Source organism: Phocoena phocoena, chromosome 8 (genome assembly GCF_963924675.1).
Source record: "Phocoena phocoena chromosome 8, mPhoPho1.1, whole genome shotgun sequence".
In the NCBI taxonomy this organism is placed as follows: Eukaryota; Metazoa; Chordata; class Mammalia; order Artiodactyla; family Phocoenidae; genus Phocoena; species Phocoena phocoena.
Window position 1 is genome coordinate 95,816,085 of NC_089226.1, and position 10,570 is coordinate 95,826,654.

The 10,570-nt window shown below is 54.0% G+C and overlaps 1 protein-coding gene across 1 annotated transcript; it reads left to right on the top strand.

Moving 5' to 3' along the window:
- The first annotated feature begins 2,806 nt into the window (after window positions 1-2,806).
- SLC35C1 (solute carrier family 35 member C1) lies at window positions 2,807-8,994 on the top strand. The gene is made up of 3 exons (XM_065882249.1): window positions 2,807-2,881; window positions 4,489-5,015; window positions 8,262-8,994. Exons 1-3 carry the CDS (start codon window positions 2,850-2,852, stop codon window positions 8,819-8,821), a joined length of 1,119 nt encoding a protein of 372 aa, XP_065738321.1. The 5' UTR covers window positions 2,807-2,849; the 3' UTR covers window positions 8,822-8,994.
- The last annotated feature ends 1,576 nt before the right edge of the window (window positions 8,995-10,570 follow it).

Consider the following 10,570-nt stretch of genomic DNA (forward strand, 5'->3'; position numbering starts at 1 on the left):
TCTCTGGTCCTTTACAGAAAATGTTTGCCAACTCCTGGGGTAGGCAATTCTTACTGTCTGCCACAAGTACCAGCAAAGGAAAGTCATAATTTTTTTTTTCCTGGAAAGAATATACTATTTTCCAAAGAATATTCCAATCACCATGAGAAAAACAGAACATTTTTTCCTCTCCTTACATTTATTTTACAGTTTAGTATTAATTTTTATTTTGAATCACATATAGGGCGAATGAGGAGACTTATAAGCTTTTCAGGGTATAGGGCCAATAAAGGTCTTAAATCAGCCTTGATTTTCAGGTACTCCTAGTTGTGGTGTGACTTTCATTCATTCCACAAAGAGGTACTGAGCAGCTTTTGTGGCAGGAATAGTGCCAGGTCCTGGATAGGAACAGGATGAATGAATGAATGGATAGATAGATAGATAATGAACTGAGGGAGAGAAAAAGCAAGAGAGAGAGGGATCAGACTAACAACGTCATGCCTTCTTAATTTTGCCTAGAGAATACCTATATGTTCTAGGAGAAGGGAATATAGACTACGATGGGTATTGTGGGTAAAGGCCTAACTGCTGTAACAAAGAGACCACTTCATAACTGCAGAGGTGTATATAGCATGCAAGTTGATTCCCCTCTCATAGAACGACTGTTCTCAAGGTAGGCAGGGCAGGTTGGCGGGTGGCTCTACTCCACACAGAGATCCTGGCTCTTTCCATCATCTTGCTCCCACAGCCCCTAAAAATTGACCTCGTCTCCATGGTAACAGCTGTGTTATAGGCACATTTGGGTTGCAGGTTATAGGAAGAGGAGGAGAGAACACGGAAGAGCGCCCACCTAACGTTTAAGGCCTAGACCTGGAAAGTACAACACATCACCTCCGTTCCCCAGCCATGGAGTCATGGGGTTCACCTACCCACAAGGGAGGCTAGGAACTGTGCTCTCTGGCTGGGCAACCATTCAATTATCTTGGACAAACGGGGGGGGGGGGGGGGGGGGGGGGGATGAATTTTGGTAGAAAACAGTGATGTCCACTAGATGGAGTAGGCTCAGGAGTCCTTGCTGAACTCAGGGGTGAGAGAGTCAATACCTGCGTGTTCCCAGGAGCTCTCAGGCCCTTCTGCTACCGATCCACTGTCCCGCACACCTGGGAGGTTAGTTCTGTTCACCCTGTCGGGTAGACATCGTCTTCTTCTGACGTCATCAGTGGCTCCCAGCCATGGCAAGAAAATAGGACCACACCCAAAAAGGGCCCAACTGCCACATACCTTATGACCTTATGTTCTGCCACATACCAAGTTCACACCCTGGGTAATTACTCTTGACAAGACCTAAAACATCACCCTTTATGAATGGTTTAAACAATTAACATTCCTTAAGCAGGTTGTACAAAGTGCACAACTCCTGAGGCCTTAGACCCCTAAAAAACATCCCCACTTTCTCTTCCCTTCATATAAAAAGACAAAAGGATTGGGATCTATGAGATTTACTGTAATGGCCTATTACAACCTTAATCCAAGGGAGTGAAGCTAATGGTGGAATTTCAGGTACAACATAAGGGGAGGGATTGGACACAGGGATGCACCTTGGTCTCCTGGCACATGGGGAGCCCAGACTGTGCCCCAAACATCCAGTGTGGACTGTCCCTGGGTCTCTCTTGGTGAAGTGCATCTGGCCTATATACAGTATATATCTCTGCCCTAGGGGATCCGGGTGACAGCATATTCTTCAGATATATTAATTCCTGTTAACGTGCCAAGGAGAAGGGCCCTTCCAGGAAACCAGGGCCTCTCAGAGACAAGTTTGCCCTGTTTGCCATTAAAGTGTTTGTCACAGTGAAATATCAGGCCTAAGAGAGAAGAGCACCTAGGGGCTGCTCTTAATAAACTGAAACCCACAACCTTTAAAGTTTGACCCTGTAATGAGACTCTCCAAGTAGGGGTCAGAGGACCAGCTCAGTCCCTTTAAGTCTTTCCTTCCCCCAAAGGGTAATTTGATTCAAAGGTGACAAGGTGATCAGATGGCATCCTCCACCTGGAGACCAGCCCATAACTAGGAAGCAGGAAGTCCCATTTCTAGAGGAAGGGGCAGTGCAGGTATTACAGAGCAAGAGCCAGAGCTGTTGGAAGAGGACAGGCCTGGGGCAAAGCTCACCCTCCGGAGGCTGTACCTGCCCTGGGGCTGTTGGTTGGTGCTCATTTCCCTGTAACCCTTCCAGTTCCCATAGCCCACCAAGGGCTGTGTTAAACTGGGGCGAGGGTTTATGCAGTTAGCAAGTGAGACTTTAAATGTACTCCATAAGCTTTACCTTTTTCTTATGGAAATTTTCAAATGTACACAGAAGTACGGAGACTCCTATACCCTCCATGTTTCCATGCCTAACTTTAACAATTGCCTATCTTGTTTTATCTATCAACTTTTGGGGATATTTTGGGGGGGTGGGGGTGAGTACTTTGAGTATTTCGAAGCAAATCTCAGACATCTCACCCATAAATCAAATGGTACTAATTAGATGGTATTTGACATCCTACACACAAATAGTCGTCTCTACTTTCAACCATATCAGCTAGGGTTTTGAGCAAGGAGGTTGAGGCCCACTGGTATGGTCCAGACCCCTAGTTTTAATGACGATAACTCCGGAGAACTGAGCTACCCAACGTTGGTGCCAGAGCGGGTACCAGGAAGAAGTCGGTCCTCCCGGCTGTCTGGTGAGTGACGGCCCAGGCTGGTGACCATTTCCCAGCCCCGTCTCTGGGAGGGGGAGGGGGACTCCACTAACTGCTGGCAGGAAGAATCCCGGCTGTTCCCCGAACACACTTCTGGAAGCACAGACTGGTTGCGCGGCAGCGGACCACGAATGCAGCCGGGTACTGGGACGTGCAAGCCGCGGTAACTGAAGCCGGGGATCCTGGGCGGTATACCCGGGTCTGGGGTGGCCTTGTAAAGAGAAGGGGGCCTGCTCCCACGACCGGTGGGATAACCCGGGGCCAAGGTCAGGCTGCGGCCCTGGTCGCTCCGCCGCCACTCCGGGTCCACGTGGGGAGCAAGCCGGCGAGGCTGGCGCGGCGCTCACACCCGGAGCTGGGATCAGGAAGTAGTCTCCCGCGGGCGCGACCCTGGGCGCGGCGCTGCAGGTGCGGCTCAATGTAGCGCGGGACGGCGGCCGCTGCAGAGGAGGGGTTAAGAGCGCGGTCGCCTTCGCGGCCAGGGAACGCCAGCCCCGGGGTCGGAGCTTGCGGCTGAGCCCGGCCTGGAGAAGGTGTTTGGGGATGGGGTGCTGACTTGAGGCTCGGATCCGGCCGCCGGAAGGGTCTCGAATCGAGGGTGGGGTGGGGGCGCTGTTGGGGGTCTCCGGCTCGGGAGAGGGATGGGGGCGGTGAAAGTAGGGGGAAGGAGACTGCAACAAGGTTTTGAAAGTGTGAGCGGGACTAGGTAGAGGGACGCGGGGTAGGTTGGGGGCGGGGGTTCTCTAGACGCCGGGGAACGCGGGGTGTTCCTAAGGCTCTGGGGACGCAGTCCTGCCCGGGGATGAGGGGCAACGTGAACCTGCAGAGGAGCCGAGTCGAGGGGCGTTAAGCCTCTAGAGGATGTGGAGCAGGGGCGGAGGAGGGGGACTGGGGGGAGGAAGTGGGCCGAGGCTCTAGCACCCACAGGCACCTCCCGCGGCTACCGATATCTAACACCAGCACCACCATCTGCGGGCAGGGAGCGAACAAGGGCTGCCAGGGACCCGACGCGAGCCTGACTCCGAAGGCCATTTCTCTGAGGCTGTGGCTTTAAGGGAGACGCTGGGCTTGCGGGCTCTTTAAGGAGGCGGTTGGGGGCGTGTCAGGAAATGAATCCTGGGCCCGCCTCGCCGGCGGGAGCGGCCTCGGAAGTCCGGAGCTTGCTGGGCGGCGCGAGGGCCGGCCCCTGGGAAGACTGCGCGCCTTGGGCTTGTACCGGCACCTGGGCCGTGAGCGCCTCTGACCTCGCCTGCACCCTCTTTCCAACCACCCCCCCGCACGCTCTCCTTTCAGCTCCTTGCATGCCTCCCCCTCTCACCCTGCAAACCTTTCTCTCCCATAGCAGCCCATGACTGTCTCTCTCAGCACTTCTTCACCACGCTGTCCCCCGCCCTTTTCTAACACCTCCGCCTTGCATTTCTCCCCCTTTTCCTTCCATATCTCTCCCCCGCCACCCCGCTTCCTGCGAATCCTCCTTGCTAGGTCCCAGCCCCTTCTCCCCTGACCTGTCATCTCTGTCCAACCTTAGCCCGTCCCTCACCTCTTCCCTGTGTCTTGTCTCATGAACCCCCTCAGGGTGGCAGCGGGTTGTGGGACTCACCCCAGAGCAGAACCTCTCCATCCAGGAGAAGGGTGGGAGGCCTCCAGGCCACCCACCATGTGACAGTCGAGGACTTCAGCTTGCAGAAAGCAGAAGTGAGCTCACTGCTCCGTACTCCAGGGAATCAGTCTGGCTGTAGGGTGACCCAGCTCCTCTGCTACCATGAACAGGGCCTCTCTGAAGCGGTCAAAGATCCTGCACATGGCACTGATGGGGACTTCCGACCCCTCCGGAGAGGCAGAGGCCAGCCACGAGAAGCCCTTTGTGCTGCGGGCACTGCAGATCGCTCTGGTAGTCTCTCTCTACTGGGTCACGTCCATCTCCATGGTGTTCCTTAACAAGTACCTACTGGATAGCCCCTCCCTACAGCTGGACACCCCCATCTTCGTCACCTTCTACCAGTGCCTGGTGACCGCGCTGCTATGCAAGGGCCTCAGCTCACTGGCCACCTGCTGCCCTGGTACCATGGACTTCCCCACCCTGCGCCTGGACCTCAGGGTGGCCCGAAGCATCCTGCCCCTGTCGGTGGTCTTCATCGGCATGATCACCTTCAATAACCTCTCCCTCAAGTATGTGGGTGTGGCCTTCTACAACGTGGGTCGCTCACTCACCACCGTCTTCAATGTGCTGCTCTCCTACCTGCTGCTCAAGCAAACCACCTCCTTCTATGCCCTGCTCACCTGCAGCATCATCATTGGTGAGTGGCCAGCCAGGGCCACGGGGAATGGCTGTGGGCGGTGGGGGAAGATGGGGACCAAAACCCTAAAGAATAACCCTGTCAACCACCTTTGACTTTATCTGTCCCAGCTCCCTTGTCATGACAGTCATATGAGGAAGAGCCTGGGGTCCAGAGAAAGCAAGTAACTTTCTGGAGGTCACCTAGCAAGTTAGGGGCCCAATCAGGCCCCTTCAAATAAGATGGGATTCTAATATACATTTCACAGAGGGAAAACCAAGGCACAGAGAGGTTAAGTAATTTGTCAAAGATCACTCAGCTAAGTGGCAGAGGTGGGATCTGATCTCAAGCAATCTGGCTCCTTACACTTGACCACTACTATACTCTCTTGCTTCTCAAGACTTCAAGTGTCCTGACACCCCATCCAGTGCTCTTTCTAGAGGACATGGCATCTTGTAATAAATATACCATCACCGTCTGACCTTGCAGGCTTACAATAATGCCTGAGTCAGTGGCAAGAGATATGCTTTGAGATAACTTAGCCATCTTCCCAGACTTGACCCTCAGAAAATAAAAATTATTGATGGGGACATTGTGCTAATCATTTGCATACAGCATCTCCTGTGTTCCCCAGATATCCCCTGGGTGGTAGCATCACCATGATCAACTCTACACAAACAAGGAAACTGACACTCAGAGAGGTTAAGTCACTTACCCAGAGCCCCACAGCTAGGAAGTAGCCATGCTGGGATGCAAACTCAGGTTGGCGGGACCCCCAGGCCTGTGTTTCTAACCACTCTGCTCTGTTCTTGTCCCCTAGAGGTTAGAACTGCGCTGTCTGGTTCAGCAGCCGCTGACCACATGTGTCTATTACAGTTAAAATTCAGTGAAATTTTTTAAATTCAGTTATTCGGTTGCAGGTGTTGTTACCAGATTCTGTAGCCACATTTCAAGTGCTTAGTTGCCATGTGTAGCCAGTGGCTACTGTATTGGACAGCACAGATGACAGAACATTTCCATCATCACAAAATGTTTTATTGCAGCCCATTAGGTCAGAGCACCCCCAGCTTCCCACCCCCTCAGAGCCTTCCTGGGGCTCAGTCATCCAGGAATGAGATCTTTCTTTGAACCTGTTCAGGTTCTTCCTGGTGCTGCAAATTTCATCTTGGTTGACCTACATATTCTCAGTTGGTGTCTCAGAGTCTCAGGCTGTGTTGCACTGGTTGCTGGGGAGAGGCCTCTCCCAGGCCACCTGTCCTAGAAAATGTTCCCCTCACTGAGCCACTTCGGGGCCTAGGGCTGCCCAGTCTAGGTCCAAGGTGGGAGTGGGAGCAGGGCAGAGGTTGGAGTTGGGGGGAGCTGCTAAGACCCCTGGCAGATCGGGCTCGCTGCTTCCACTTTCTCCCCAAGGGGCTGGTATGGGCTCCCAGGCCTCACTTAGCCAAATGCCCCAGGGATTTCCACTTCAGCCCTGCTGACCCTATAAGGGGTGGAGTGGGAGGGACCTCCTGGTTGGCAAATTTGCATGGCGACCAATGAAGTCATTAGGGAAACTAGGCCCAAGTCCCAAAAAGTAATCGAAGTAGCAGATGGTGAGATAGCTTCTGGGAAAGTGCATTCGCTGGCCAGCCTGAAGGGGCAGGCGCCCTGGAGGCTGGTGCTCTGTGCTGGCCCAGCACCTGGCTTCCTCTCCTCAGTGTTTCCCCTTCCTTCCTTACTCCTCGAGGGGGAAGATGGGTCTCAGGTGACTCTCCAGGCCTCCTGGGATTGAGACACAAAAGGTGCTGTGGAAACCCTGGTGGGGAGTGGGGAGGGAGGAATCTAAGCAGGCATTCCAGACAAAGTACTAGATGGGTATAAGGAAGGAGTGAGGAGAGAATGTTCTAGTCAGTAGAAAAAACATGTGCATTTCTGCATGGCTGGACCAGAGCAAGATGCACCCATGAGGCTGCCCAAGTTAAGTGAGTCTGGACTGTTTCCTGAGGGCAGTGGGGAGGCACAGAGGGGCTTTAAGCCAGGACAGGACCTGAGCAGATCTGTACTGTAGGAAGATCATTCTGTTTGCAAGGCGGAGAGTAGATTGATTGGAGTGGGAGGGTCAAGAACGTGACCCAGATCTCTACAGCTGAAGGAAATGGGAGCTCAGAGAAGTTAAGTAAACTGTCCCCAGGCCACCCAGCCTCTAAATAGCAGAGCCTGATCAGAGCCCAAATCTCGCTGGCACCAAAACCACATCGCGGGCTGCTGTGGCGGGAGATAAAACATGTGTAAGATTCAGCTCCTGCCTTCTGGGAAGGTGGGGTCTAGCTAAAGAGACTGTACTGTCCCCACGGGCAAGTGTCTAGCAGCCCAGGGCAGGCAAAGGTCTTGAAGGAGAGCACAGCAGGAGGAGGCCAGGAAGAGGTCTGGGTGCTGGGGATATCAGGAAAGACTTCAGCCCTGGAGAGACTTGGCTTTGACCCTGAAGAAGAGTGGAATCTCCCAGGAAGGCGGAGGGTGTTTCTGGTGCAGTAAATGATCAAGGACACTGAGCTCTGGTGTGAGAAGCAGGGAGATGAGAGGGGACTCGGGGTGATCGTGACATAGAGACACAGATCGTGGCAAGGGCGTGGGAAGCCCCGCATGCCAGGCTGAGACTCCTTGCAGACTTGGGGGGCAGTGGGGTGCCATGGAGGCTCTGTGAGCAGGAGATGTCACAACATGAGAGTCTCAGAAAGAGTGACTATCCCCAAAGACCTCAGGCCACAAGTGCTTCTAACCGTTGTAGGCTCCCATTTTACAGACCAGGAAGCTGAGGCTCCGTGACCTTAAGTCGCTTTGCCAAGGTCACCTTAACCACTAAGTGCTGTATCTGTGCTCACCCTTCAGAGCTCATTTCAAATGTTGCTTTCCAGGTGCCCCAGGCCAGCACAGTCGCCCAGTTATGGGCTCTCACAGCACCCTGTTAGTTTTATGGACCTCATTACAATTGTAATTAAGGAAGTAATTGGGAGATTACTTCTTTAAAATTACTTCTTTAATCATTTTAATGTCTCTCTCCTCTGCCGGAATGTGAGCTCCGTAAGGAAGGGTTCATGTCCTGAGCTACTTCCCCAGCCCTGAGTGGTGCTTAGCATGTAGTGGAGACTTTGCACACGTTTCTTGCAGGAAGAGCAGGGAGGATGGGATGATGGGGACAGCATTACACAGTCTGTGAACTTTTGGTGGCAAAATTCTCTGTCCTTCCTCCTGCCCCCGCTCACCCTTCTCCTCCTCTCCCTACTGTAGGTGGCTTCTGGCTTGGTGTGGACCAGGAGGGCGCAGAGGGTACCCTGTCTTGGACGGGCACCCTTTTTGGCGTGCTCGCAAGCCTCTGCGTCTCACTCAATGCCATCTACACCAAGAAGGTGCTCCCGGCGGTGGACGGCAGCATCTGGCGTCTGACCTTCTACAACAACGTCAATGCCTGCGTCCTCTTTCTGCCCCTGCTCCTGCTGCTGGGGGAGCTCCCAGCCCTCTACAACTTCCCCCAGCTGGGCAGCGCCCACTTCTGGGGCATGATGACGCTGGGCGGCCTGCTTGGCTTCGCCATCGGCTATGTGACAGGACTGCAGATCAAGTTCACCAGTCCCCTGACCCACAACGTGTCCGGCACAGCCAAAGCCTGTGCCCAGACGGTGCTGGCCGTCCTCTACTACGAGGAGACGAAGAGCTTCCTCTGGTGGGTGAGCAACATGATGGTGCTGGGCGGCTCCTCCGCCTACACCTGGGTCAGGGGCTGGGAGATGAAAAAGATTGAGGAGGAGCCCCGCCCCAAGGAGGACGAGAAGAGTAACGTGGAGGTGTGAGCTCCTCCGGAGAGCCTGCCATGGCCGGCCCAGCCCAGGGAGAATGCCCATGGATGAAGTGAAGGTGTCTCTCTGGACCCAGAGACGGTGGCCTTACAGACCTCATGGGAATCTGGTGGCTGAGATGGAACCCGTGTTTCCAAGTGATGTCAGAAAGTTGCCGAACCTGTCTCGACCCCCTCTCCTATTTCTGGGTTTTTGTCCTCCCCTAGGGAGGAGGGAACCCCCATGGGAAGAGCCAGTTAGGTTCTCTGGAAGAGCACCAGCTCTCTGGGAGTAGGAGAGGGACAGCACCCCTTCCTGTCCCCCTGCCAGGGCCTCCTACCTCCACATGACCTTTGGGGTTGGGGACAGGCCACAACCTTTAAGGGACAGTATTGGCAAAGCCATTACGTCTTCACTTGGACTCAGGGGAGGTGGGGGTGTGACCCCACCACAAGCTTAGGATTTGGGAAACCTCACACCTCTGTGCCCCGGTGTGAGGCCCACCCCAAACCAGCCGCCTTTTGGAGGAAAGTGTAGGCTGGGCTGAGGGAGGAAATGAACAAGCATTCTCTCTTCTCTGCATTGAGACCAGCAGCCCCCGTGCAAGGGGGTGAAGGATCGGGGGTACCAAGCCTGGCCCAGGCCCGTGCTCATTAACACCCTCCCGCAGTCGCTAACACCAGTTTTGCCCGCCTCACTCCCCTGCCCCTGAGGGGCAGCTGCCACCTGGCACAAACAGCTACCTGGCTCAGGTAACAGCCCCCCAGAAGTGGAGGCAGGGAGCCGCTTTGGCTTCTCCCAACTCTGCCTCTCCAGGGAATGCTGATGGAGCCAGGGTCAGCTCAGAGCCTTCCACCTAAGCTGTGCTGGGCCCCCCAAGATCCAGGTCCCTGCAGGGCAGGTGTTGTAACCTGATCTTGATGAAGGTGTTAAGCTAACAATTACAAACTTCCCTGAGTTTGGGATGGAAAGAATCTTCCCTTCCCCTCACCACACCCTCTGGGCTTGAGGGTGGCTTTCACAACTCCTGTTCCTTCTGTTGGGTGTTTTGTTCCACCAAGTGGAACGAAACTCCGTGGGGTAACTCCTGATGTCTTCAGCACCTGTAACGAAAGGCTGGGGAGAGTGGAACTTCTCACGACTACTCTCTTCGCGTCCCCGCACAATCCCAGGTGGTTTCTAATGCAGTTGGTGGGGCCTGATGCCCTGAATTGTGTGTGATTTAATTAAAAATCAGAGTAAGACATCCTGTGTGTGTGCAGCGAGAAGGGACAGGCAGGGTCTGGCTGGGATTTATGAACGAAGGCTCATCCCTGCCATCGCCAAGCCTGGGTTCTAGCAGGACAACCCTTCTAAGAATCTGTTCTCCCTCCAGGCAAGGGGTTGATTCAAATACCAAGACTCCTTCCAGACCTCAGGTTTCATATTGGTGCTTGTTGCCATTTACTGGGCACTTGCTGGAGGCAAGACACTGCTGAGTCCTCTATTCCATCATTCATCTCCACAACCCTCCCACGTGCCTTGAAGTGGGCACCATCGCCGATCCCCCATTTTACAGATGAGAACACTGAGGCTCAAGGAGGAGCACAGGAAGGAAGAGGCAGCAGTAGGATTCGGACGGAGGTCTCTGCCTTCAGAGCACGGGTAGCCAGCATTTTTTGAGCATCTACTACATGCCAGGCACTGTGGTAGAACATACTGGTATGAAGACCCAAATCTGCTTCAAGGGTCTCGAATATAAACACACATCAAATAACAGATGCA

Coding starts and splice junctions, on each gene's coding strand:
- SLC35C1 (XM_065882249.1), top strand. CDS start 2,850: ATGCAGCCGGGTACTGGGACGTGCAAGCCGCG. Junction 2,882..4,488: donor ACTGGGACGTGCAAGCCGCG/GTAACTGAAGCC, acceptor TACCATGAACAG/GGCCTCTCTGAAGCGGTCAA. Junction 5,016..8,261: donor CACCTGCAGCATCATCATTG/GTGAGTGGCCAG, acceptor TCCCTACTGTAG/GTGGCTTCTGGCTTGGTGTG.